The 26,836-nt window shown below is 36.5% G+C and overlaps 9 protein-coding genes across 11 annotated transcripts in view; all 9 read right to left on the bottom strand.

Annotated features, from left to right (window-relative positions):
• Window positions 1-26,836, bottom strand: part of LOC108136071 (synaptotagmin-5) — a 61,780-nt gene that overhangs the window by 22,470 nt on the left and 12,474 nt on the right. Inside the window, exon 2 of one of the 3 annotated variants that reach the window (XM_017257035.2) lies at window positions 18,860-19,054. In XM_017257035.2, coding sequence (XP_017112524.1) covers window positions 18,860-19,033 — 174 coding nt within the window. In that variant the 5' untranslated portion in view covers window positions 19,034-19,054. Of the gene's footprint in view, window positions 1-798; window positions 1,138-18,859; window positions 19,055-26,836 lie in introns of those variants that run through there. The other 2 variants (XM_017257034.2, XM_017257033.2) reach the window with 2 other exon arrangements.
• Window positions 11,057-12,028, bottom strand: LOC108136073 (26S proteasome non-ATPase regulatory subunit 8). Its single transcript, XM_017257038.2, has one exon. It carries the CDS (start codon window positions 11,940-11,942, stop codon window positions 11,154-11,156), a length of 789 nt encoding a protein of 262 aa, XP_017112527.1. The 5' UTR covers window positions 11,943-12,028; the 3' UTR covers window positions 11,057-11,153.
• On the bottom strand, window positions 12,531-13,617 carry LOC108136072 (homeobox protein Hox-B4). Its single transcript, XM_017257037.2, has one exon. It carries the CDS (start codon window positions 13,557-13,559, stop codon window positions 12,579-12,581), a length of 981 nt encoding a protein of 326 aa, XP_017112526.1. The 5' UTR covers window positions 13,560-13,617; the 3' UTR covers window positions 12,531-12,578.
• On the bottom strand, window positions 19,456-19,750 carry LOC108136081. The gene has a single exon (XM_017257045.2). It carries the CDS (start codon window positions 19,748-19,750, stop codon window positions 19,505-19,507), a length of 246 nt encoding a protein of 81 aa, XP_017112534.1. The 3' UTR covers window positions 19,456-19,504.
• Window positions 19,964-20,453, bottom strand: LOC108136077. Its single transcript, XM_017257042.2, has one exon. The coding sequence runs from the start codon at window positions 20,445-20,447 to the stop codon at window positions 19,977-19,979; it is 471 nt and encodes a 156-aa protein (XP_017112531.1). The 5' UTR covers window positions 20,448-20,453; the 3' UTR covers window positions 19,964-19,976.
• LOC108136078 (suppressor protein SRP40) lies at window positions 20,510-21,072 on the bottom strand. Its single transcript, XM_017257043.2, has one exon. The coding sequence runs from the start codon at window positions 21,015-21,017 to the stop codon at window positions 20,592-20,594; it is 426 nt and encodes a 141-aa protein (XP_017112532.1). The 5' UTR covers window positions 21,018-21,072; the 3' UTR covers window positions 20,510-20,591.
• Window positions 21,114-21,463, bottom strand: LOC108136082. The gene has a single exon (XM_017257046.1). It carries the CDS (start codon window positions 21,455-21,457, stop codon window positions 21,254-21,256), a length of 204 nt encoding a protein of 67 aa, XP_017112535.1. The 5' UTR covers window positions 21,458-21,463; the 3' UTR covers window positions 21,114-21,253.
• LOC108136076 (glutamic acid-rich protein) lies at window positions 22,671-23,239 on the bottom strand. Its single transcript, XM_017257041.2, has one exon. The coding sequence runs from the start codon at window positions 23,201-23,203 to the stop codon at window positions 22,733-22,735; it is 471 nt and encodes a 156-aa protein (XP_017112530.1). The 5' UTR covers window positions 23,204-23,239; the 3' UTR covers window positions 22,671-22,732.
• On the bottom strand, window positions 25,119-25,440 carry LOC108136083. The gene has a single exon (XM_017257048.2). It carries the CDS (start codon window positions 25,397-25,399, stop codon window positions 25,244-25,246), a length of 156 nt encoding a protein of 51 aa, XP_017112537.1. The 5' UTR covers window positions 25,400-25,440; the 3' UTR covers window positions 25,119-25,243.

The raw sequence follows: 26,836 nt of genomic DNA, 5'->3' as shown, positions 1-26,836 counted from the left end.
TTGTATTGCAAAAAAATAAGTATCATTTAGCAGTTGAAGTGTAATAAACTGAAAAGTACAATAGTCTTTACAATTTATGGAATAAAGCAATGCTTACTATTGATTATAAATGATTTAATGATTAACGGCATTTTAATTTTGAATAAAACAAGAAGTAGAGATCATCGTAAAAAGTACTTTAAAAAAGTACACCGTAAAGTCTAATTTATTAAACAACTTGAATGGAAAAAAGGTTGCAAAATATATTATTTCTAAGCGACTACAGCCCTTCATTTTAAAGTTCCAATACCGTTTGGTTTTTGCAAGGTGTCTTGTAAAATAAATTGCTCTATTCATGAAATACTTTTTTCTTTGTGCACGGACTTGCCACTTACTTTCTCGTTGGAACACAATTTTCAAGTTTGGTTTTTTCTTAGCTTTGACGTGGGGAATTTAATCGAAATTCCAAAGATATTCCAATTGCAATTTTGCCATTAGATAAGACCCCTACCTTGGGCGATGATAACAGTTTCCCTCCCATTAAAAACCGAACTAATTAATGTAAAATTAACTTTCCATCGCTGTTGGTTCAATTAACTTTCCAATTAGCTTAAAGCAAACAAGAAACACGAACCTCATGAATATGTAGAAATATATCTAGGATAAAGCCTTGCCCAGCTGCTGACACATTTGATTTGCTATGAAAATGAACTGGTAAATAAAAGATGAGACGGGATAAGTTTTCGCTTAGCGAAAGTTGGTGAAATTGGGGGCCAGAGAGCGCAAGCAGCGAAGCAACAGTTCCAAAGGTTCCTTTACCTACTTGATATTTCTCTTTTTTATTTTTTTGGGGCAAAGCAACAAGCCCAACAGAAGGGATTAGAGAGCTCTCGACCTAAACGTGGTTAACATTTTTCAGCACAAAACACTTGGCCATATTGCAGAGTCACACAAGCACACAAACACCGCCGCAAAAATATCAGGAGCAATAGCAAGAACAACGACTGTGACACGAAACTCAATTGAAAGTTGGCTCTTGCCGTCCATTAATTGGTGTTCAGCGATTTCAGTTGTTGCCTTTAGCTTCGACCCGAGTGGCATCCGGTCCGCAAAATGTTCTTCACTTGGGAGATGTACGCGTGCTACTGATTTTCCATTTTCACCCAGAGCCAACAAGTTGCAAAAAAAGGGAACTTCATTCGAAAGCGCTTCGTCTTCGGCCTTGCCACTGCCGACACTAAAGGCAACAGCGAGTGTTCTACTGCCCGAAATTAATGAAAAAACACTTGAAAAAATTTTGGAAATTTCATATCAAATTTTAAAGGAAGTATAAATTTGAAGCAGTCAAAATACCATAAACTTTGTTGACAATGTGAAAATTCAAACACAGTTTATAAAAGGGTTATGAGAAAAGATTTTGAAAATCAAAACAACTGTAACTTAATATTATTCTTCCATTTATTCTGTGCTACTTTAATCAACTTTTGACAATTTTATAATTCAATAGTTAAAAGATTAATCACCAATCTTCTTAATTAAAAGCAACTGTGAAAATATACATATATATATATACATATATATACATATATATACATATATATACATATATATATACATATATATATAAATATATTTTAAACTGAAAATTTGTCGATAGATTTTAATCCCCTTTAAAAAGTAGGTTTTCTTGTGCACTGTAGTTGTTATTATTTTAATTAAATGGGTGAGAAACTTAAAAAAAAGTTGTATACAATTTGTAAAACCCTTTTTTTTGCAGTGCTGCTCCAACAACAAAGCACGCACACAGAGGCAAAAACACAGAGAGAAAGTATCAATCGTGTAAAGCTCTTCTGGCATTGAATTCCTTTATTGCGAACTTCGAAAGCTTTTTCGCAACTTGTTGCCTTGTGCGTTGCTAAATCAGCTGTTGCTCTCTCTCTTTCCCTTTCTCTTCTAGATTCCAAGGATTTTGTTATCTACGGAGTGGTAATTACAACCGATTAAGTAGACTATAGTTTTGGAGACAGAACTTGGGAGTAGCAAATATCGTATTCCTGACATTTTCTAGAACATTGAACACTAGGGACAAAGGCAACTCCTGGACCAAAGTGATATGTTCGAAAAAGCTCTGGCCAGCTTTTAATGGTGTACGTGTGTATGCGACTTCACCTTGAAAGCTTAGAGAAGTGAATTTAGAGAGCCAGAGATAAGAAATGTATATATCTTTATATCGGTGTGAGTGTTTGTGTGTGTCAGTGATTCAATTTGTTGAATACTTTTCGGCGTTTTTTCGTCTTAATGACCGACCATAACTGCGGCTCAAGTTACCCATAAGCGACCTTAATTGACGCACACAAGTGCGCCAGCAACTGTTCTTTGCTTTCTGCCATTGCACAGTACACTCTCCCCTCCCCACCCATCATCACCACTCCCCCTTCCCCCTTTACCAGCCCTATTTACCTGTTGTCATCTTTGCCCCTGAAAAAAAGGACACACAAACACGAAGCTATGGCGAACGCAAGTCCAACAACGACGCGGCTGACATTGAGCAAGCTGCAAAGCAAGTTTACCCATGGCAATGGCATCGTGCTGCTTCTTCCTCTCAGTTCTTTCCTCCCAAAAGGTATATTCGAATTTGAAATACCAAATATTCTGGTCATAATAGCACGGTACAGATCAGTTTAGTGTATGGGTAAAAATGACAGCAAGAAGCTATTTATTTTATAAGCAGAACATTAACAATTTACCTAAGGTCCGTTCCTCGTCGTCATTATATAAAAATTCTCTTTAAATTACAAAACTCCTTCCATTTTTGTTTTTATTTTAAAACTGCAATACCGTAAAATGAGAAAACGGTCCTTGGAAGTACCGACAATTTTCTTCGATTCTTACAGTCTTAATTTTTCAGAGATAAAAAAATGTTTGAAATTGTGCATGTTTAAAAAACGTGTTTAGACTTTGATGGCGAAGCCTTTTTAATTTTGAAGCATATTCACACATTTCTGTTATACTCCTATTGTAATTACAAGATGTACAAACACGTTTAATAGCAATTGAAGTTCCTTGCCATTAAATAATGAGTGATTTGAGTATGGAAACGTATTTTGCTTGCATATCAATGAAACTAATTTTCTAATTACGTTCTTTAAAGTATTTGTAATCTGAACATAGATTTATTTAAAAGAACCTATGCATCTTAGTGTTTCAACTAGGAGGGTATTAATATATCCGGTCTGCACATCCACCACTGTAGTTTTGCATTGTGTTTGCAGCAGACAAACAGACCGCATGGAATAGTGCAGGGGCACCCCCGAATGGCGTAGCTATGTGTCTGTCCATAACCTAAATGTGTGCATATATTTATGTTTGTAAGTCGATGTGCCTGTGGATACTTTATGTGGACAGGAAACTTTTGAGGCAGACAACTTCAAGTTAAGCAGGGCGGGAGTGACAAAGGGAAGGACACCGGACTCAGACGTGTGCAGACGACTCATCGTAGGCTTCTCTTGAACGCAGGATATTCACATAGACAGACAAACAGGGGCGTGGCGAAAAGAGGATTGCTTTGAAGAGCGATGAGGCGAATATATGGAAGCGATTACCAAACTTTTAAAGATATTTATAAGTGGCTCCTATTGCTCGCAGCTTGGAAGTTAAAGTTACTTCATTTAAGTTAATTTCCAATATTTGTTTTGTCAGGAAATTTATCAAAAGAAAAATTATAACAAGTTTTCAAGTTTTCAAGTTTAACTTTAAATTTACTTCTTACTTAATTACTTATTTCATAATTAGTAAATATACCTTCAAAATTGACATAGTTCAAAATGCTAGCCGCAGCTTGTAAATAAAAGTTTTCTATTTACAGATCATTATAAATATTTGTTTAGCCAGGAAATTTGTCAAAAGAAAAATTATGAAAAGTTTTCTTTCATGGTTTAACTTTAAATTACCTTCTTACTTAATTTCTTACCTTATCATTATTAAATATACCTTCAAAACTGACCTACTTCAAAATACTAACCGCAGCTTGAAAATAAAAGTTTTCTATTTAAATATCATTATGAGTATTTGTTTAGTCAGGAAATTTATTAAAAGATATATTACAAAAAGTTTTCAATCAAGATTTAACTTAAAATTAACTTCTTAACTAATGCCAATTAAATGTTACAAACCTAATTATTTTCTATTTGGCACTTTGAGCTTTAGAAAAAATTAACATTAGTTCAGAACTGTGAGAGTATCAAGTATAATAAATATACTAAAAATGTTACCCTAATATTTGGTAAATTTCAAATCACGCTTAATTTTAAAAAGCAATCAGAAGATTATTTACAAAGCGTTTAAGAAAGTTAGCTTGATTTACTTTTTATGCTATAATATGATAATTTTTTGATGGTAATTTGTATTTAATATTAGTCCGGTATTAGAAATAATTTTAAGCTTTGGCTCATTGACACCAAACTCGACACATGCCGTGTTTTGCGATCAAATTATTACCAGAGCCCACAGATTTTTAAAGAATTTTATTCAAGGCCTAAACTGATACTTCTACCGTTCCCTTATGTAGCATTTATGTGGTTCTTTGATAAGAAACTTCAATTCGATACACACTTTAGTTTATTATTTGTAGAAGATGTTGAAATATGTCTTTGGATCCAACTGATGAAAATATCAACAGCGGAGATATATAAAATGTACGTTCTTACGCTGTTTTAGGTTTATTAAATTCATCGATTGAGTATACCAAATAAAATGAAACTGCATTCATGCGTAAATAGGCCAATCACAAGCAAAAACAATAAAAAAGTTTATTGGCCATTTCGCATGACGAGCTCATTTCGTAGTTGTTTGTTGTTTTGGTTCAGGTATTAAATTGCTGTTGACTTTAAGGGGAAAAACTGTTAATTTATGAAAAACATTTAATATTAATTTAAATGACACGTCACACTTGTCACTTCACATAAATGCAGTAAAATCTTGATATCTGGCCATAACTTTTTCAGAGTGTAGCGTAAGTATACCTTTTAGAAATTATTCTAAACCCCTTTTCCAGCCCCCATGCACAGTGAAAGTTTTGGCACAGGCCATCGTAAGGGATCTTAGCTTGTTGCACATTGGCCTCTATCTGCTTTTTCCTCTCTTTTTCTCACTTTCTCCGATTTTCCCACTTTCCCGAGGCTTTGGTTTCGTTTGCTCCTCATTTTTTTTTGCCGTATCTGTAATTCTGTTTCAGCAACAAGTTGCTTACATTTCGTAAGCCCGCCAGGCCACCTGTGCCAACGAGTATAACCCATTTGGAGTGGAAGTGGGTGGCAAAGTGGGTTGTATAGTGGGTGGTATAGTGGGGCACTAGGCATTGGCGAAAATTGTCAACGTAGTCGTCGTCTTTGCCCTGCAGATATGCTGGCATATTTATTTATGTGCTCTGCCAGTTCGCTGTTCTCGACTTGATTTCATTTCATCTCTGGCAGCTTTCTTCTTTTCTTTTTTTTGTATTTTGGCTCTTTTAATAACAAAGCCATGGCTGTTGTTTTCTCATCTTCGTTATTTTTGTCGTATTTTTTGACTGAATTTAGGCTTTTCGGTGTACATCGGCAGATGTTTTTCTCCAAGGGTTTCGCATTCATTCCCCATAAATGCTACCTCTCCTTCTGCAAATATCCACTTATCCTGACTTTAATCTTAAAGATTAGCTAGCAAAGAAAGGTGTTTTAGCTTTAGCACCTCGTTTTTAGCGCGCTAGGCTTAGACAGCCCATTTTCCACTTTCATCCAGAAGTTCATTCACTTTTAGGCTATTTTCATTGCGGGTGTGTGAACTTTCGTCTTTGTTTTGATTTTGATGGGGCAAAAGTTTTGTCTAGATGGCTCTTCCATTTAAATTTCAAACGCTTTAATGTTCATTCCCAGTCTTTTTCTTCCCATATAAATATATTTACATCTGCGTGCTGTGTGTGTTTTAAGCTCTTTATATAATTGAAATCCGGACACGTGCCACTCAATGTGTATGTTGGCAATAAATTCAGTTTCACTTGTAATCTATACGCACATAAACAGATCCACATATATTTCTGTTGATTCCACGCCATATGTAAATTCACTTGGCCATCGGATTCCTTTGGGACAGGCCGAGAGACAGGACAATGTCCTCACAGTGTGTAGGCGCCTCCTGGCATATGCTCCAATCATAATTACATCGTCTTGAGCAGATAGTCCTCTGCGTATGTTTATCTTATTCTTCGTTCTTGGCTGTCATCGTCACTGAGAAAACGGCTTTTATATTCCTAAACATACTTATTAGATATTTAACAAATTAAATGATATCTCGCTTTATAAAATATTTTCTTTGCAAATTTTTTTGTTGTTTCAAATTATTTTTCAAAGGGGAATTTAAAAAACTTTTTATTTGAGATCCTATTTAACCATCAAGTAGAATGTGAAGGTCTTCGATATTTCATACAAGCACATTCAAAACATAATATTATTGTATGTAAAACTCCTATTCTGTCAAGTTAAATTATAGACTAAGCTCCTTTTTTGTTTTTATTTGAAATACTTAAAACATTAATGCAGAATTAATAACCCGTTGCTCAGAAAAATGGCTTAAAATTTGGTTTTTAAAGAGAAATTCAAAAATTATAATATAATTGAATTTTCAGCCTAATTTACAAAGTATTTCCGCTCTGTGTATTCTCCGTTAATGCCTAGAATGTCGTCAGTTGCATAACGAAGCGACAAAACTAATTTTAAACAGGCGCCACTCGACGACTGTGGGGCGCCACAGAAATTGCTCCATCGTGCCGCTCTAGAACCCCGGATCCCAGGTCGTATTCTCGGCCAAGTCAACGTGCTGATGATGAGCCCAGTACCGTTACCAGCAAGTTCATTAAATACAATGCACAATGTGACCAAGGACGATGACGTCCTGGCTCCAGATTTCCTTCTAGGGCAACCGATTACGGGGAGGTGAAAAACTGCCCTGATAGGAAACTGGTGGGCGAAGGAAGCTGCGGGATGCTTAGCAAATTAAAATCTATTATGAAGGTTTAATTATTCGAACCTGACGTTTATAGGAGTTATTGAAAGCAAACCCACACGTTTCACAAACAATTGAAAAACTTTAGTAAAATTCGAGAAAGAAAGCTGTAGCATTGTTTTCCATGAGAAGTATTTTTTTGTTTATTCCATTTCTCAAGGGCACATGAATTGTCCTTAAAAACAGTTGTGGTCAAACGAATTAATTTTCTTGGGCCATACAGACTTCATTAGTCTAAAAGAACCAGTGTTTTCGCCGTTTACTTGAAGAAATCCAAAAAACTGCTAAGAAAACCCCCAAAAATTAATTGCTTTAAGTGCGGACAACTTTATGGTTTCACACATCCTGCGACCTAAAAAGCACTCCAAGGAGCAACAATGTTTGGAGGCCGCTTTAATGGGTCAATTAGCTGGTTACACATATCGCGCATAGGGGCGAAATCCCCGATTGCGTGACCCAGGAACATCGACAATTTCCACTAGGATTTTAAGGGTAAATTTGACATAAATATGTGCTTAATCTAGGTCAAAGCAGGGATACCGGAAGTAGTTTCGCTGGAACTAATTATTAAAAACAAGTAAATAAAAAACTGAAGTTTTGTGGAAAAGTGAAAACTCATTTTGACCATGTTTACCTTTGCTTGACCAGCACAAAAACCCCCAGACTACGTACAAACACGTAAGCATATACAGTTAATTTATTTATTTTGTGTGCACGCTTTTATTTGCATAAGCTTAAAGGATTTGGAATTGCGAGCTTAGATTTACCTCAGTCTGCAGTTGTTTTATTGCTCAGCGCATGATAGCCCATTGGCCCCCAAATACTTAAAGTTTAACCCTGAAATCGAGCAGAAAGGAGTCCCCCAAAAAGCTCCCAAAGCTTTGAAGCTCTTAAAGAAAATAGAGGAAACACAAAAATGTATGTCCTGAAAGCTTAGTAGAGAAAGTGCTAAAAGTTACACCGGGGAAGTCTAAAAAGCTTTTTAGGATTTTCCCTGGTTTGGAATTTGGAAATTCTCAACTCAGAATTCCCTCACGGTTAAAATTGGAAAATATTTAAATTAAACACTTGAGACCACAACCGTTGCACCACAGGGAATTTAAGGACCTTCTATGCCTTGGCGACAGACTGTCTAGGCAAGAATCCAGAACTGAACACCTGACAAATTCCTTTTGCTTTCAGGTAAACGGGCAATTTTCAACGGAATTTCATTTGTTCTAGCCAGAAGCGTTGGCCTAATGATCTTTTAACAGGCCCGAAGTGCCTGGGGGAATTTCCCAGCCTTGACACAGGCAGTGCAGCCCATTCATTCATGAGAGCGATTCAAAAAGAAAGATTCCACTTTAAACTGAAGAGGTTCTGCACTTGAGGCTGTATTCATTCATGAAGTGTCTGCGAGGCGGGAGATCGACACAGCTAGGAATTTTAGAATCAGCGGGGCATTCGAAAGTTGGCAGAACATCTGGCTAAGGAATTTTTAAATGTGGAAACTACAGAGAAGAGGAGTATGCAAATTTGTTTACGGAAACAATTTTAGAATACCTTTAAAATAAGGCATAGTTTGTGACAGAGGTTAAAACACAGCTTGTGAGTAACTTCAACAGAACTAAACAACAATTTTAATATATAAACAACAAGCCATAGCAATATATAAAATATTTTAATGTGCTACTCCAGTTAATAAGCTAAATTTGTTATCCCTAATAAACCATATCAATATCTAATATATATATTTAAATCTTGCTCAAATGGTGAGCAACACAGTTATCACAATTAATTTTTTTATGAGCTATAACAGTTGAAATTCTTAGATGTTAGTATAGGTATGAAAAATATAATTTTAGAAGGACAAAACACCTTTAAAAAGAAACCATTTTAAGTATGTCCAACTCTTTTAAATTTGTCTTAAAATATAATCTATAACTGTAACTTCCTTTGATATTGAAGATATGTATTAATTTACCTTTCACATAAAATTACTACCAATAAATTTAGATCCCATGCAATTTTCCCAAATGTAGTCCTAAAATTCACTTGACTAATTTTAAATGTTATCTGTGATTTTCTAAAAATCAATTTAAATCCCTTTGATAAGAATCGCCGTCTACGCAACACATTTTGGCACAACAATTTTCGCTACGCTCCTTGAATGAATTGGCGAAAAATAGAAGATATTGAAGATACTGAAAGGAGTCAAGGAGTCCTACCTGCTGATGCAGCACTTGAATTTCAAGAGCCGAGCTCTTCAGCTCAAGTGGAAGAGGCGCACACTTGAGCAAAGACACACCGAGAACTCGAGTAGATCACTATCGAGGACTTCGATCAGGTAAAAAGAAGTCGAAATTTAAGGGAATAGCGAAGAGAATGGAATACCGAAATTCCGTTTAAAACCGCCGACTGGGCTATTTTGCCCATTGGCATTCCGATTTCCATTTTCGGACCGAAGGCCCAGAGGGGCGTAGGTGCAATTGCGTTTATTAGCACCGCACCCCTTGGGATCGGACAAAAGGACGAGTTAGTCCTCGTTTCGGTTCCAAGTTAGAGGACCCATTGAGGAATTGTCCGCCGTTCAATGAATGCTGAATGAGTCGGCTCGGGCAGGTTTTGTTGCGCTTGATTCGTTTTGGGTTTGTCACTCATCTCGATTTTGGACAAATCGCTGCCATATCTATGATGATAAGCATCTCCCTAGTTGGCATCATCAATTTGTGCAATCTGTGCAATTTGAAGTGTCGTGGGAAATGCTCCTCCTCTGCAAATTGTGTCCTTGATTAATTAAAATTTTCAATGATTCGACAAAAATAATTCGGTGTCACCATTTGCGGTTGAATCTAGGTGGCAGACCACACATTTCGCCTAGGGACTTTTTCTTTGGCTATGCGGAACAAATTTACAAACGGATCTTTAAAATATCAATTCAAAAATAAGTTCAAACAGTCATGAGCATAAAATGTCTTGCTGCATGCAACCAAAAATATTTAATCAAAATAACAAGAAAAGGAATCAAAGTTTACAAGCCGAAGTTTATTTACCCTTGCAGCTATTCGAAAAACTAAGTATTCGATTGGTTTGGGGATCCAGGAAGGATGTGCTAAGGCAATTGCTTAGGGAATATTTTTTAAAAACTATTTAGTCTTAAAGTTAAGTTAGCTGATAGCCAGATAAGGACTTATCCATAAAATTAAAATTAAAAAAAATATATATTCTTCATAACAACTACATTCCGATTTTTATGCTCATATGATTAGCAATAGTGAAGCTATGATGGTTTTATATTAAAACTGTAATTCTAAAATAAAAAAACCCTAACGATGCATCGAAATATGTTGAAATCAATTAAAATACAGCGAAGTTATAATTTTTTTTTCATTTATTTTTCCGATTGTTTCCATGGTAGCCATATGAAAAAAAAAACTGTTATTCTAAATAATTAAACTATTACTATATCTTTAGTATAGTTTGCGTGACCTGAATAGATCTACTCTACTTATGATGCTGATCAAGTATATATAAACATTATAGGGTTGGAAATGTATCATTCACTGCGTTTCAAACTTCTGACTGCAGGGGAATAAAATTATCGCCTCAATGAGATAGTAGACTCCTAAAACATTTTTTTTTAATTCTGACAATTTTCTATATAATCCCCAATAATTTCCGTAACAAATAAGATTCAAATCCAAATTAAACCAAAAACTAATTCATGTTGCCCTGGAAATAATTTTCCAAAAATCGTGGCAACTCTTTTTCAACAGAAAACAAGGAACTCCATAAAGACCTATCTCTTTCAAGACTAACAACGTTCCTATGGAATTCATATCCCATTCCTAACAACCATCATATAGAACAGCCTCTCACTAAGCCCTCTAACAATCATCCTATGACAGATTTGCAAACGAGATTTGCGCAGAAAACATTTCCTATCCGACAATTTGTCAAGCCTGTCGGCTTATCGGCCCTCTGAGCAACTTAATTTTTGCACATTTTATGCCAAAAAAAAACGAAAGACCGCTGAGATGTGTGAAAAATTAAATCTGACAAATTTCCGGATCGGTATTTACTGATTTCTAGATGAATGTGTAAATTCTAGACATTATTTTATGGTTGAAGGGATTAGAAAGAGATAAGAATGAAAAATATCAAACAATTTTCTCCAGCTCCTGTGCGTAGGTGAGATTATGGGTGGCAATGTCCTTGGCAGGCACCTTCTCCAGTGGTCTGGTATGAAGTGCGGCGAAGTCGTAGTTCCCCTCCTCGTCCAGATCCCAACGACGTCTAGTGGCCAGATCCAATAGCTCCTTGGAGCCGGGACGAAGTCCCAAGCGCTGAGCAGCCTGTTTGGGTGCCATCTTGAGGTATGACTTCTCCATACAGGATGCAATCTCCTCGCGAGCCGTGTTCACCAGCATGTCCATGAAATTCGAATAGATCTCCGATGGCATGGACTTTTTGGCCTGCAATATCTTGTTGTACCTGCCCTCCATGTAGTAGTTCTCCAAAGCCAAAACGGGGTTGATAAAGTTGTCGTGGAGCAGCAAAGCCGACGGCAAACGCTCCAGCTCGATGTGAAAGTCAGCAATGCGATTGGTGGCCAGCATATAGAGCAGATTCAGGCCCATAAACTTGTGCATATGCTTGGATGATTCCAGATACTTGTCGTAGTCGTAATAGTAGGTATTCAGTTGAGCCATGTATCTCTCAAATGCACCATAATCCCTAATGGTGATGCTGTGCTCCACGGCAATCTCAAGCATCTCTCGGGATTTGATCAGTTGGTCCTTTTGCTTCGAACTGGATGCCACTTGGATTGTGCCAAAGTTGGACCTAACCAGCTCCAGTTTGAAACCGTCCAGGAGATGGGAGCAGTGGGCCAGATTTGGGGCATGCTTGCTCCACTCGTTCTTTAGTTCAGTGTACAAGTTCGACATGATCTCATCAAAGGCTCAGCGACGACTAAATTTTCAGCCCGAAAAAATTTAGCAAGTTGTAAATTGTCAGAACAATTTTTGAAGAAAATATCAAGGCTTGCTTTGCTAAAGGCAAAAATCTTAGTGTTGATAGAATTCTAAGGTTGCTATGTGATTCTGTATTTAGTTCGTATTTTGGGATTTTTGGTTTAACGGCCTAGGTTTTATAGCTTTCACATTTAAATTGCAGTATTAAGAGTCCTAAAACAATTTTTATATGAAATTCTAGTGGGGAAATCGTTTTTACTACTCAAAATTTGTACCTTAAATTTAAAAATATTTTTTAATTTAGCGAATTCAATAAATTTCAAATAAATCCAAAATATTGATATTTTTATATTATATGAAATACCATCGTATTGTATTCTTTCAATTAAAGTTTGATACAATGCCAATGCAATATTTGTTTTTTTTCTATATAAAGAAATAAGATTTTAATTTTGCTGTCCTTTTGATTTACCCACTTCGCTGAGAAATTTAGTATTGTAAGCAACAGTATTTTTCATTTTGATTTGATTTTATTTACTTTAACATACTTAGGGCTAAAAACAGACTAAAATCTACTGTACAATCGGTGAATTCTTTACGAAGATTTTTCTACGCTTCCACTTTCAGTTCGTGAACGTTGATTTTGGGAGAAACTGGAGAGGCCTGAGGACTGCCGTTAGAGTTGGTGGACAGATTGAATGTGGGACTCTCGGAACCGCCCTTCTTCTGCTTGACTCGACGGTTCTGGAACCAGATCTTGACCTGCTTCTCGGAGAGGCGCAGGCGGTTGGCGATCTCGATGCGACGAAGTCGCGATAGGTAGGCGTTGTGCGAGAATTCCCGCTCGAGTTCCAGCAACTGAGTGCTGGTGAAGGCGGTGCGAATCCTTTTGCTGGAGTCGGCATAGTCGCTGATCAGAGGTGTGATTTCCGTGGGCACTACCGCGGACTGAACCTTGAGCGGTGAGCTGCTGGGCGAGCAGGAGGACTCGTGCTTGAACCGCTTGTTTTGAGGCTCATCAAAGTGGCTGGTGTAATCCAGGGAGGCCGACGAGGAGGCCGAAGGTGAAGTGCAGAAGCTGCCGGGTTCAGGTAGAGGTAGACCACCACCCACACCCACTGGAGATCCGTAGAGATTGTGCAGCGGCAACTGCTGGGCGTTGCTGTTAGGATTGGCCGACAGCGGGGGCGAAGGATAGCAGCCTTCGTAGCTGCTGAAGCCGCTGGATTTCCTTTTGGTGGCGAACAACTGGGCGTATGGGTGATACAGGGAACCGGGACTCGAGCTGACATGCGGATGTTGCTGCAAGGCAGCTGCTGCTGCTGCTGCTGCTGCGGCTGCTGCTGCAGCTGCATGTTGCTGCTGCTGCTGTTGCTGTTGCTGCTGCTGCTGCTGGATGCCCAGGGAGAAGAGATAGCTGCCCACATAGCTGGCCGGATAGGGCAGCATGGGTATTGATGGCAACATTGCTGCTGCGGCCACTGCAGCGGCTGCCGAGGAACTGGCTCCTGGTGATCCCAGCTTCTCCTTCGTCTGGCTCAAATTGGGCCTATCGCTGAGCAGGGAATCCATCAAGAAAGAGCGTGACATTTTCGTAAATTTCGTTTTCCAACTGACTTCGGAATGGGCTACTGAACACGATCGCTGGCTGTTCGAGACTGTCTGGCTGCTGGGCCCGCACCCGGCTCTTATATACCTCGAGACCCTGTTCTGGGGGTTGGTTTTCCATTTAGCCACCCCTGAGGACCAATTCGAGGGTTGTTTGGCCCGAGTCTGTTCGGCCATTTAGTCACCATTTAGCGGCAACTGTTGCCATTTACGCTCCGCCCTTGTTCGATCACTCACAATGGCTCACAAATGGCAGGTAAGCGATGCGTCACTGTATCTGTGTGAGGGAACAATGGCGAATCCCCTGGCACGCTGCATGTGTGAGTGGGCTTGGATGTGAGCGTGGTAGTGTCCTTGCGGAACGAATCTTCCTTTTCCATTTCGTATTATCACTCGAGTTTAATTGAAAGTTGAAGAGAGTGCGTAAAAGCTTTTTAAACGAAACCAAATTAGTTCAGCATAAGAAATATCTAATTACTCAAGTCAGATTGGAATTAAACCAATTTTAAATGTGAAGAATTTACATAACGGGGAGAAGAAACTTGCTGATAAAAGCAATAAAAAGTATTTTAAATATCAATATAATAAATATGAAAGCGCTTACATTAAGGATAATAAATACATTCAATTTACATTATTCTGTTGAAAGTTTTGAAACATTTTTTTAATGCTAGAGGATTTACTTTTAATTTAATTATTATTAGCTTTAGTTTTTACAGAAGTTTTAAATGTACTTCGCCCACAAAAATATGAAATGCTTTCTTCTAAGCATTTTTTTTTACAACATATTTTCCAATAATGGGTTTCTTAATTTTTAATAACGTTGACTGTTCTTTATATTTATTAAATACCGACAGGGAACCTTTTTTTACATTTTGCAATTAAAGCTGTTGACTGCCATCTGTTCATATTTATTTGATTATAAATTGACAATGAGAGTTATAAAAATTAACCTATAAGTTTAAATAAACACGTCATATCTTTTAGTTTATAATAATTATTTGAGATTTTAATTATTATTAAAAATTTCCCTTCGACAGGGAACCTTTTTTACATTTTACAATTAAAGTTGTTGACTGCCATCTGTTCATATTTATTTAATTATAAATTGATAATTAAAAGATATGAAGTGTTTATTTAAACTTATAGGTTAAAAAGCTAAAAGTTATTTGAGATTTTAATTTTTAGATCGTCGCAATAATGCATTTGCGAGATCATCTCAAGAATCCATATTATACCACCACAATTATATTCTTTTGATCATGGAATGCATTTTAACATTCTTTAATTGCAATTTGCTAATATTTATTTTTAAATTCTTTTACAATTCATAACATTAAGGTTAAGATAATTATTGAAGACTTTTCTATTAAGATTATCAATATGATTTTTATTCGTGAAAATCATTTGAGAGATCATCTTAAAAGACGTTTTGCACCAATTCTTGCTTGTAATTTATGGCTTACAAAGAGAACCTCTTCAGTGACCCTCCACAATCGAATCGATTAATTTTACAACCATTGAAAAATGCAAGCCCTCCAACCGTTTAATGCCAATTTCATGGCAACTTATGGCCCAAGTGGTCGCTGCCGAAATCCCGCTTCTTACCTCTACTTCTACTTCTACTTCTCCAACTGCCGATTCCTTGTCCCTCCGGCACATTCATAATATCTCTCCTTTTAGTCCCTGTCTTGGCGTAATTTTATTGATGCTTTCTTCGGGTTGTGCAACTACGAGGAACAATGCGGCAAGGATCATCCATTCAGGACGACCCGACCCATTCATGGATGCAGTCCTTTGACAAATCCCAGACACGACGCACGTTGCGCCTTTGTTTGTGTGTGTGTGTTTTGGGCCAGGTCAGGCCATCTGAGCCAGACAGTCCGTCGCCGAGTGTTGTTTTTGGGCTACATTACACAGAATTATGGCGGCAGTTTTATCATTTGTTAACTGACTTTAAGGATTTACCTATAATTGTCCTTTTCATGGCTTTGTGCCGAGGTGCGGCTTTGTCAATGTCCTGCCAGTTGATCGTATGTTAAGTGGCTATAAAACGGATCACAATTGCTGACGTTAATTGTTGATTGTCCACAGACTTCTTCGTAGGCGATCCGAATGTTCGCCTCCTACTTTTTAAGGTTTTGGCTTCTGCTTAATTGGCGGGCCGTGCAAAAAAAAAAAAAAACTAGGAAAAAGGAGCAGGACCCTGGTCAATAAATCGCAATCGAGAGCAGCTGCTGTTGTGTTAATATTTTTGCTAGAATTTCTTCTCTTTGGGCGTTGCGTTGGTCTCGTGCGAGAGGTCCTTTTGACCGCCTTTTACCAATTGTTTGGGCCACTTGAGATTTTCTCCATTGACCACTTCCGTTTTTTGTCTGCGATTATTTTACGCTCGATTGAGTCGGCTTCCTCTTCACAATTGGATCGTGCTATTGACTTAGACTTTGTCTTTGGCTTATAGAGCAAAACAAATGTTACTCATCTCGAAATATGGAAATTTTTTTTGTACAGAATTAGGTATCTCCAAGATAGCATCGGTTTCATTCAAGCGAACAATTTCAATTTAATTGTGAACAAAACTCGCCTAAACGCTGAACAAATGAAAGCATATCGAAATGTTTACTTCCCCTTGTTTTTTGATATGGATACAACGCAAAACTAACTGAGCCGGGGAAAACTTCAAACCGGATTTGTCCATTAAAGGGGTGTTTCGAAAAGAATACGAACAGTGAACCACCACCAAAGAGGGTATTTGAAACCCTTATGACTGGGCATTGGGTTAATCATTTATTGACATTAATTGGTTGTGACATTTGCATTTTGACTGATTGTTGTAGTTGCCATTGTTGCTACTTAGCCAAGGGTTTGTTTATCCACTCTCTCGTTTTGTATGTTTGTTGATTTAACAAATATGACTTCATTATTTCCCAAGCACTTTCATATAGGCAAATGCATGTGCTCGTCCAAATTATTATTTACCCCTGCATAATTTACGAATAAGCTTTGAGGTTGAGTCTGGCTTCTCTGCGTGTTACTGAGTCAATAGGCCTCGGGGATTGCTTTGGGATACCTGATATAGGATGGGTTTTTGAGCTGTTTAATGGCGGAGAATTCGATATTTCAATGGTTATTATTTCCGTACTGTGAGAAATTAAATTCTATATTATGTTCATGTAAACTTGTTTTTGAAACAGAACTACAACAAACTTTTTATATTTAAAAATCAATAATATTATTATTGAAAACTTAAATTTGCAGTAAACTTTGAAATGTTTAAGGTCGCTTAATAATAATATAACACCGTAACTCATGACACCCGGAAAGAACGAATTTTCTGGTTAAAAAACTTTCAAACTCATTTCATAAACTATTAAAGGTTAAAGCTCAAATCCGACTTCTATTTGAAAGTGTTCTAAAATTAAAAAGGAATTCATTTTAACTTCAAATATTAATTCACAAAACAATGAACATCTAAAACTAAGTGATTCAGATTGATGTTTAATTCTTATAAATAAACAACAAAAATATATGTGACAACTGAAAATCAGAAAAAAAGTTGGTTTTTCTTATTCGTTCTTCAACTACAATAAACAAAAATATCAAAGTATCGCACCGCCAAATGTAAAAAATACAAACCAAAACAAAGGGAACTTTTTCATTCTATTTTTCGAGTATTATTTTCATGAATGAAAAGTCAATGGCTGGACAAAGGACACTAGACAAAGGACCCACACACGATACGCACTTGCAGTGATCTGCAGTTTAGTTTCGACCTTTGTCCCAGAAGAGCGATCCTCGCAAGGTAAAAATGCAGGTAAGGCGAAATACATTTCAGTTCACTCTAAAAAAGAAGGACAAGGACCGCCATTTAGATGGAGGTTTATAGGTTTCTTTTTTAGCCGTGGTCAAGGCTGCCGGACAATGCTATTAATCAGGACTCCGTCGAGAGTCCTTTTTTTTGTGGTCAATGTTGTGGCTAGTTTGAAGGGCCTGTTTTGGGTGTGGAGTGTAAACCGTTAAGTGGAGAATGGTGACAGAGCCACCCCAATAAACCAAAAAAACAAGAAATCACTTAAACACTTAACGTCTAATCAAATTATATAATAAATAGCAAACAAAACGAAACCAGAAACGCTTAGCACCCTTAAGTCCACCACTTACCCCGCTGTCGACGACCGAAGCCAGTTAGTTAATAAAAACAGCATTTGCAATCATAAAACGCTTCACTGATCCTCCCCTTCCGCCAGCACGCGTTGGAATAGGTCGCCATCCATGGAAACAAGCTAAGACTTCGAATCGGAACAACCCTCCAGATCCGGCGGATGGTCGGGGTATATCAAATGCATAATGAAACGGATTTTGATACGGCCTCAGAGACATCGCTTCGTTATTCATTCGATTGCAGCCGCTCGCACAAACACCAGATACATTTGTATCTTTGTGGTTGTCGGCGATCCTTTTGATTTCACACGGGTTCAAGATGGCTACGTTGTGATGAATAGATATCACAAGCTAGCTACCCATTCAAGATGACCACCATAATTACTAATATAGTATTTAACAAGATTTATTTATTAAAAAAAATTAATTGCATCTTTAGAAAATAAAATTTCTTGACCATTAAAAAAAAAAAGGACCTGAATCTTATATGTACTAAAGATACATTTTTGTAGATATCGACAAATCAATGGATTTAAGATAATAATTCTTTTCAGATAGAAATATGATAAATGACGAATTAGGGATTAGAAATTTTATAATTTTATAGTATGTATATTTTCTTAATTTAATCATTTTTTTCACTTATCATGAAAACCCAAAACCTTTTAAAATTGTAAAACCATTTAATTAACCAATGCATTAGCAAACTGATATTTTTAATCAGTCAACTAGTTTATAGAAGTATTTACATAAATGTAAAATAAGGGTAGAGCACGGTAGTTCTAAAAATGACCGTAGTATAGTGGCGCCTATGTAATGTAAATGTAGAATACGTTCTACTTCCGTATTTCTGTCTTCTTGAATTGTTTAGATGTTACATTCAAAATTGATTTATATATAATCCGAAAAGAACATTGGGATTTGTTTTTGCAACATAGTAAGTAAAATGTGTTCAAAATACATTTGACCTATGTTATTTTCTTCGCTTGGTCCCCCCACGTCAGCCTTTGCTTAGGCCTGGTAGTGTCAGCTTTGAATTTGCATCCCCACGGGGTGTCCTTCGCCGTCCTAGCCGCAGTCACATCAACGTCAACGTACTGCGTCACCCACCAGCCACCTACCTTCATCTGCAGCTTTCGCATTATGCGGGTCTCCTCCCAGCGGTCTAGTTCGTCCCATTCCTTGCCGCGCTTACGCAGAAGGTAGTAGCGGTACATGACGATTGTCACGGCCAGGATCAGGGCCAGACCAGTACCGGCGGCGGCTCCCAGGACCGCAGAACTAACCATAACCATGTTGGCGGTGGCCTGATTTCACTGAAAATAAATATTTACAAATATTAATCGAAGTGAGAAGGAAACTTAAGCTCATAAATAAATTTGCTGAAATTCTAATACAAATTTTTTTGAAAAAATTTAAAAAATGGTTTTTTTATAAATATAAAAATCTTGTTTTTATTTTGTCAAGATTTTCACAAATATTTTTAAGCATTAAATTTTAAGCTATTTCCAAATATGTTAACGTTTTAAAAAAAATGCTTAAAGATCAGAGAAGTGATTGTGCCTTAATTGTTTCGTAGACAATTGTTCACCCTCAGAAATAATATGCTTAAGTTCAACTGGAAAATCAGTTTGAAAAGTGTATAATAATTTCTTTATTATAATTAAAACGTAAGACAAACTTTTTTATGTAAACAAGCAATTAGTTTAATTTTTTGTTATATAGAAATTTATTAAAATAAATTTTATAAAAATAGTTTATTAATTCTAAATTGCGAATCGAAAAGTTTTCCGCTTGTGATGTTTGGTTTCACTATGTCTGCAGCTATTCTCTTCCGCACTCTCTGCTCTTTCACATGAGGCAATGATCTCGTCACTCTGTTTACTTTCAACGCTCTCGTTCTCCAGATCAAAACGATCTTCTCGGTTTCGGGATTTTCCAGATGATTCGGCACTAGTGATTAACGCAAGCATTAAAACAAGCGACAAAAAAAATCTCATTGTTAGACGCATATCTAAAAGTTTATAAAACTACTCAAATGCGTGGTTCGAAGCAAACTGCTTAGAGGTATAAGTACAGAATAACAAACTCGTACAGAGGTAGCCCGTTTCTAACTTTTGTCTAGAGTGACAGCTGTGTAAACCTAACTGCCGCCGGAATTTCCCCATCTAGCAAAATAAGCTACAATTGTGCTTGAGAACACGTCATTATCATTTATTTTGGGATTCAATGCGTACACTAAAAATCCAAATTCATGTGATGAACATAGCCATTTCGGAGGATGGCAAAACGTGGATAAGCCTTGAAGTCGGGCTCATGTTTGGGATATCGGAGAAAATTCAAATTTTGTGATTCAGTGGGTCTGTCCACAGTGGCTTCATCTTCCTCTTCATCGTCCTCCACCATAAAGAACTCTCCATCTTCTCCAGTCTCAACATTTGCCTTTTTTGTTTCCTCTCCAGTTGGATCTATAGTTTCATCTGCTTCTGGATCTTTGCTTAAATATGTCTCCTTAGTAGTGGGATCTGATGAATAATATGTTTCATTGGCTAATTTTTCCAGTAACTGTAGTTCTTCAATCATTTTAGCTATTTCAGTTTTATTGAGCGGTTTAACTTCTTCCCGATCAGCTGATTCGTTAATTGGCTTTGTGGAGATTAGGGCTATACTCCAACATGCGATCAAACTTAGAACACACAAGTCACGCATTTCCTCAACGTTTCGAACAACACTGTTCAGCGCGATATTAGAAACAACTGTTTTAAACACAATTATGTTTTGAAAGTGAAATTTATTTATTTAGAGAAGATTGAGAAATATGGAAAACAGGTTTATATAGAAGCTTTTTAGGGCTTAGACCTTGACGAGGCCGTGATGACGCCTGATCACAACTGGTCCATGACCTCCGAACCTGGGCCAGAAGGGACGAACGTGCTTCTTCACTGGCTTGGCAGTGGTCGTAGCTTCGTCATCTTCGTTATCATCATTATTACTGGATTCTCCAGTGGAATCTACAGCGGATTCTCCAGTGGAATCTACAGCGGTTTCTCCAGTGGAATCTACAGCGGATTCTCCATCGGATTCTCCAGCGGAATCTTCGTCAGCGGATGACTCGCTTTCATCTTCATTGGTTCCACTGTTCTCCACATCATTGCTGCTTGAATCCCCATCGGTATTCTCCGACACAGAGGACGAGGATTCGTCATCCTCAGCAGGACGGGCAGCCACAAAGCCAACAGCCAGGAAGGCCAAAAGGGCAACGACAATCAGGGAACGCATTTTGATCTTGAGTCTAAGAGGTTATTACGAAAACTGCTTTCCAATCTCAAAGAGCCTCCAGCTTTTTATAGGAAAAGTCTGGCAAATTTTGGCCGATTCATAGATATTACCAGAAATTTTTATTTACGCTCTTGGTATTTGAACAATTGCTCAGTGGAAAGTTTTACAAGCCGAGTAATTCTGGTGACTTTTTTATTAGACAATAAAAAAGGTTTTTGGAAAGTTTTGGAACGGGCTTATGTCACAGCCTTGGTAGGGGCTGTGCTTAAAACAACAGGGCGGAAGCCAAACCGATTAGGCCACGGCCAACAGGGAAATGGACGAATAACCGGTTGATCAATAGAGCTTCCTTGATCACTTCCACTGTCTGTAGATGGAAATGCCCTCACAGCGGAAATGGCAAGAAAAGCCAACAGGGCGAAAACTACTACGAAGCGCATCTTTAACCTCTGGAAATTCTTTGGTCACTACGTTTATCAGCTATAAAGTTATCTTCTTATACACAAAAAAAAAATGAAACAATGTTTATATTTGTTTAGACAAGTTTTACCTGCCAAGCTGCGCAATCTTTAATTTGCGATATTGGCAAATAAGTATTGCAGTTTTCATTTATAAGCATATGTTTACATCGTCACCTGACTTCACTAATGGGCTATTACTCAAGAGCGATATAAGCTACATTTAACTTAAATATTATGCATAACTTAAAAGTTTAATCAGTTTTTAAAAATACTAGCTCAGGGTAGAAAGTATTATGATCACTGGGAGGATAATTTTAATTCTAAGTTTTCGATTATTACCAAACATTACAATCCAGAACTACGTGCCTAAGCAAACAAATATATGTTTCCTGGAAAGAAACAGAGTCAGTTTGCTTTAATTAATTGTACTATTAATTTCCAATTATGCCTCAATTAATGTATAAGGGGTGAAAGGAAAATGCAGCAGGTAGCAATGGTAGTACAATAGGTATCTATGAAAAACAAATAGACTCCAATTTGAAATTTGAATTGAATTTCAGAGACTCCAACTAAAACTTAATGGCTTAAGTTGTGATAAAAAATGTTCATTTCTTGTACTATTTATATGAGGAACCAGAGAAATTGGTTCCTTAAAGTCAAAAATTTACTAATGTCTGTTTTTTCAGAGACAAACAATATAAATTTAAAAACACAAGACAAACACAATAAAATAACTAAAAATGAGAAAAAAGCAACAAAAAAAACAGCTCTACTTAAACTGGTTATTAAAAATAACGTATACTTTAAGGCGTTTTTATTATACATTATCAAAAACAATCAGTATTAAAATATTATTTTGAATTTTGTAATATGTACATATATCACAAGATTAGTTGATATAGCCATGTCCTTCTGACTGACTCAGTTTGTTTTTTATTGAAAAAAGCGCGGATCGGGCGACATTTTTCTGGCAGTAAGGCCAAGGACCTAAAATAAAATTTGTTTTTTGGCTTTTTTCGAAAACTCATCTCTTGAGTTCATTATTTCCTATAGCCCTATGTAAATATGTGCTGTGCACCCTTTCATCAATTTTCGGTATGACTGTAAGGGTATTACAATTTCGGCTACTCTTGTTGTTTCTTGTATTTTTGTTACTTTCTGAATCTTTGGGCTATCATTAAAGTTCATAGAGTTTACATTTTAAAATTTTGTATTTATAATATTTGCATTTTTATAAAACTTATTTCATAAGGCTTAGTCAAGGAAAAGGGGTTTGGCATAGATATGAACTGGTCCCTTAACTCCGAATCGAGGAATAAATGGACGAGTCTGCTTTTTGGGTGGCTTATTCTCCTCCTGACCGCCTTCCGATCCATTGTTATCTTCCGACTGATTGTCATCATCGGATTGATTGTTATCTTCCGACTGATTGTTATCTTCCTCCTGTTCATTATCTTCCTCCTGATCATCATCTTCCGACTCGATGTTATCTTCATTGATCTCCTCATTATCCTCACCATTGGGCTCTTGCTCTTGCTCTTGCTCTTGGTCTTCCTCATTTGCAGAATCCTGACTTTGTTCAACATTTGTTTCTTCGGCGGCGTTGTTGGACGAATCCTCATCGGTGCTTTCCTGGACGGAGTTCTCCTCGTCCTCAGCTGGACGGGCAGCCACAAGACCAACAGCCAGGAAGGCCAGAAGAGCAACGACAATTAGAGAACGCATTTTTAATGTTTAGGCTTTAAGATGTTCAAAACAACTCTTCAGTTTCACGCAATCAGTCGCTATTTATACGGAAAGTCTGTAGAATTTTGGCAGAATCATTTGTTATTCGATTCGTCATTTACGTATTTATATTTGAACAATTGCTTATGATATTATTATTTTATGACGCATTTTATTCTAAGAATCAGCTTGATGATGATACATATGTTTTGCAATAACCAATGCTTTGTTGCCCATTAACAAATAAATAAAACTTCGAAAAGTTATGCTTATATTATTTTATGACGCATTTTATTCCTTTGATAGTATTCCAAAAATCAGCTTGATGATGATAAATATGTTTTGCAATAAACAATGTTTTGTTGCCCATTAACAAATAAATAAAACTTCAAAAATATATGCTTTTAAACTTGAAATGCTTTCGTCAGAGACCATTAACCTTTTTTAGTTTTAGTTTTAGATTTTTACGTACTCTGCATTGATATCACCAATATCATCCTTTGGTATTCGGGTTGTCACCGAAGACATTTAGGGAATAGCAATCAAGCAGAAAACCCATATAAAGCATATCCTTAATAAGGTAAATTCACGAGCTATTTTTTTATTGGAAAACCTTGTGCCTAATTGCAAGCTATACAATTATTAAGTTACAATGTAAGTAATTACATATCCGGGTTGTAAATTGCATTGCATATATGTTAATCAGGCTTAAGAAGGTATATTTGCAAATTAACAACTACAAAGAAAATACGTTTTCCATATAAAACACTAGTTCCTTGGAAAAAAATAATGCTAAAAACAATTTAAGTACATAAACATATTTAAAATTGTTCCTTCTCACAGATCATTTAGTCATGGCCTTTATAAAAGCGAGCTCAAGTGTATCGTCATTTTCATACCACAAAATCGCACAAATTAGTTGTATTATTTTCGAGTTAACCCAATCATAATCATGCGTAAACAAATGCGTTGTATTTTACAAATATGAAATGCGCAATAAAAATTTACATAATCACAACGATTCTGAAGAAATTCGATAGAATTTTCGTATATAAAGCAAATGATTGGGTAAAATTTAAAGCAGTTATCGTCTTAACTTCTTGAAATGTAAACCTGAAAATGCGTTTCACAATTGCCACCGTTCTTTTGGCTTTTCTGGCCGTTGATCTCGTGATTTGCCGTCCAGCTGGTGAAATCCTTGATGATAATTCGTCTAACAACGATGGAGAAGAAAACACTGCTCAAGAAGGATCTGCCAATGAACAACAACAGGAATTTGTAAATGAAGATAGCCAGGAATCTGCTAGTAGTGAAAATAATGAGGAAAGCAGTGGAGAAGATTCCGATACGCTAAAAAGAGGGGATAACAACAATGAAGAAAGAAACAACGAATCGCAAAGAGTGGAGAATTTACCAGTTCAACTCTTTTAGGCCATAACTACAATTTTTAAAACCAAATGACCTGCTACAATCAAATTAAGCAATCGTCAAAATGTTTGTTACCATGGAAATGTTAAGCTTTTCCACTTAATTAAAAATAAAATACAAAAAAACTTTGTATAATTAAGATAGTAAAGAAGTTTTTCTAACCATGTTATATGATTGTTTTGATTTGCTAAGGATATGATATAATAAATAAATTAATTTGTAACGGAGCGGCATTTTGTTTGTGAGCCAGCCGTTTTACATGTAAGTACAAGAAAAACTTAAGGTACAAAAGACTTTATAAAATCAAATGACTTTTGAAACGTACCGGGTGTAGCTAATTAGCATATATATGCATGTGTCGTTAACCTCATAAACAAAACCGAAATAAGTCATGACATCTAAACTGTAGCTATACAACCATTCCTATCATCATCAAAAGCGAAGTCACAATAGCTTTTTTGGGCAGAATCGCTTGTTGTTAGTCAAATCGTTAAGCATGCTTTTTATATTTGAACAATTGCCTCAGTGGGAGGGGTTTTTACAATAATGACGCACTTTTGTTGTCAAACGGGAAAGTCCAGGAGTTGGGTGGGAAGCTTATGTGGTACCAAGTTACCACACAGCTGTTGTACTGTAACAGTCCTCTGGCCTTGGAATTCGTGGGTTGACGATTACGATCACTTCTCCATTCGGCGCTGGAAATGGGTTTGCAGCCACAAAAGCCATGACCACAAGGGCAATCAGGACGAGTACCATGTAAAAGTGCATGTTTATCAACTTTAGTTATACAAATTTGTTTAAAAGTTTCCAAAGGCGCTAGCCTTTTATATGCAAAATTTGTTTGCTTTAAAATTTTCTATTTGCCAACTGTGCAATGATTGCACTTTACTTTTTAAGCCAATATTTAAATTATATCTAGCAAATGTTTGATCTATACTGTGCAATGACTGCACTTTACTTAGTTAGCCAATATTTAAATTAGAACTAGTAAATGTTTGATCTATGCAACACGAAATAGTCTATACTATTTTGTACTTCCTATTTAAAAATTAAAATTTATTTTTAAACTTCAAATCTAATAATAATTAGTTTCTACGGATAATAAAAAATGTTTTTAACTTCCAAGCAACGGGAGTAAACAAAAAAGTGGTCAATTAAATATATATATACACACCAATTAATATAATTATTAATTTTCAGGATTAAATATATTTGGTAGGAAAATATAGAATCGTAGGTTATCGGTCGGTGATAAATTGTGTTTCTATGTGTGAACAGTTGTATAAACTTCTAACAAAAGGTAAAAACGGGTAAATTAAATCAACTAATGGGTGGATAATCGTCGGTATATATTCCCATTACGTTTACTCTTCATCTTGCTTTTTTGGGCTGCTCTCGTTGCTTTCTTCTTCAGTGTCGTTTTGTGATTTGTCTTCCGATTCATCATCCTGTGATCCAGAGTCATCTAAATCATCCTGGAACTCGGAATTATCTTCTTCCTCATCATCTTGCTCGTGCTCCTCAAATTTTTCTTTCTCATCTGCAATTTCTTTGTCCTCCCCGGAGTCATCCAATTCTTCAATATCGACGAAATTGGCGGAAACTGTGGCCAAAAGCACACATCCAAACAGCGCAAGCAACAGACAGGCACGCATTGTTTTATTTAGTTTTTAACTAAGTTTCAATTTCCTTCCAAAAATTCGCTTTTATAGCAATTCCCTGGTTGCCAAAAAATTATAACCTGGCATGGGTAACAATTGATATCGCCCATTTCATGTTTACTCAGTAACAGCTGTTGCCTTGGTTTGTTGCCCAAAAACGAGGCGAACTCGTGCGTAAACATTGGACTAACGATACAATGGGACCTTCTAAGAATACAGTGAAACTTGATTTTTCAGCATGCTTTTTAAACATATTTATATATTCCATATTTATTATTATTATATTTTTTCTTTTTTTAATCACTTTTTGGATTTTAAAATTAGTTGTTAGTTTTTTCATAGCTTTTATGGAAACATTGGAGAGATTAAAAAGTAATGCAAAAAACAAAGAATTGTTGGATGTGTTAATTCAATTTCAAATTCTCTTTTCGAATTAACAGTTTTTAACACTCTATAAACAAAGCCACTAAATCATTTTAAAAATTATTTATCGTTTTATGATTTATCAAAACACAAGCTCAAGTGTTTCAAGTTAAGGCCATTT

The sequence above is a fragment of the Drosophila elegans genome, unplaced genomic scaffold (assembly GCF_018152505.1).
Source record: "Drosophila elegans isolate 14027-0461.03 unplaced genomic scaffold, ASM1815250v1 contig_208, whole genome shotgun sequence".
Lineage (NCBI taxonomy): Eukaryota > Metazoa > Arthropoda > Insecta > Diptera > Drosophilidae > Drosophila > Drosophila elegans.
The sequence above is the reverse complement of the archived record's forward strand: the minus strand, read 5'-3'. Positions and strand labels throughout refer to the sequence as shown.

What these genes read in the sequence shown, in the direction of transcription:
- LOC108136077 (XM_017257042.2), bottom strand. Translation starts at nt 20,447, where the DNA reads ATGCGTGACTTGTGTGTTCTAAGTTTGATCGCATGTTGGAGTATAGCC.
- LOC108136076 (XM_017257041.2), bottom strand. Translation starts at nt 23,203, where the DNA reads ATGCGTTCTCTAATTGTCGTTGCTCTTCTGGCCTTCCTGGCTGTTGGT.
- LOC108136073 (XM_017257038.2), bottom strand. Translation starts at nt 11,942, where the DNA reads ATGTCGAACTTGTACACTGAACTAAAGAACGAGTGGAGCAAGCATGCC.
- LOC108136078 (XM_017257043.2), bottom strand. Translation starts at nt 21,017, where the DNA reads ATGCGTTCCCTGATTGTCGTTGCCCTTTTGGCCTTCCTGGCTGTTGGC.
- LOC108136083 (XM_017257048.2), bottom strand. Translation starts at nt 25,399, where the DNA reads ATGCACTTTTACATGGTACTCGTCCTGATTGCCCTTGTGGTCATGGCT.
- LOC108136081 (XM_017257045.2), bottom strand. Translation starts at nt 19,750, where the DNA reads ATGCGTCTAACAATGAGATTTTTTTTGTCGCTTGTTTTAATGCTTGCG.
- LOC108136072 (XM_017257037.2), bottom strand. Translation starts at nt 13,559, where the DNA reads ATGTCACGCTCTTTCTTGATGGATTCCCTGCTCAGCGATAGGCCCAAT.
- LOC108136082 (XM_017257046.1), bottom strand. Translation starts at nt 21,457, where the DNA reads ATGCGCTTCGTAGTAGTTTTCGCCCTGTTGGCTTTTCTTGCCATTTCC.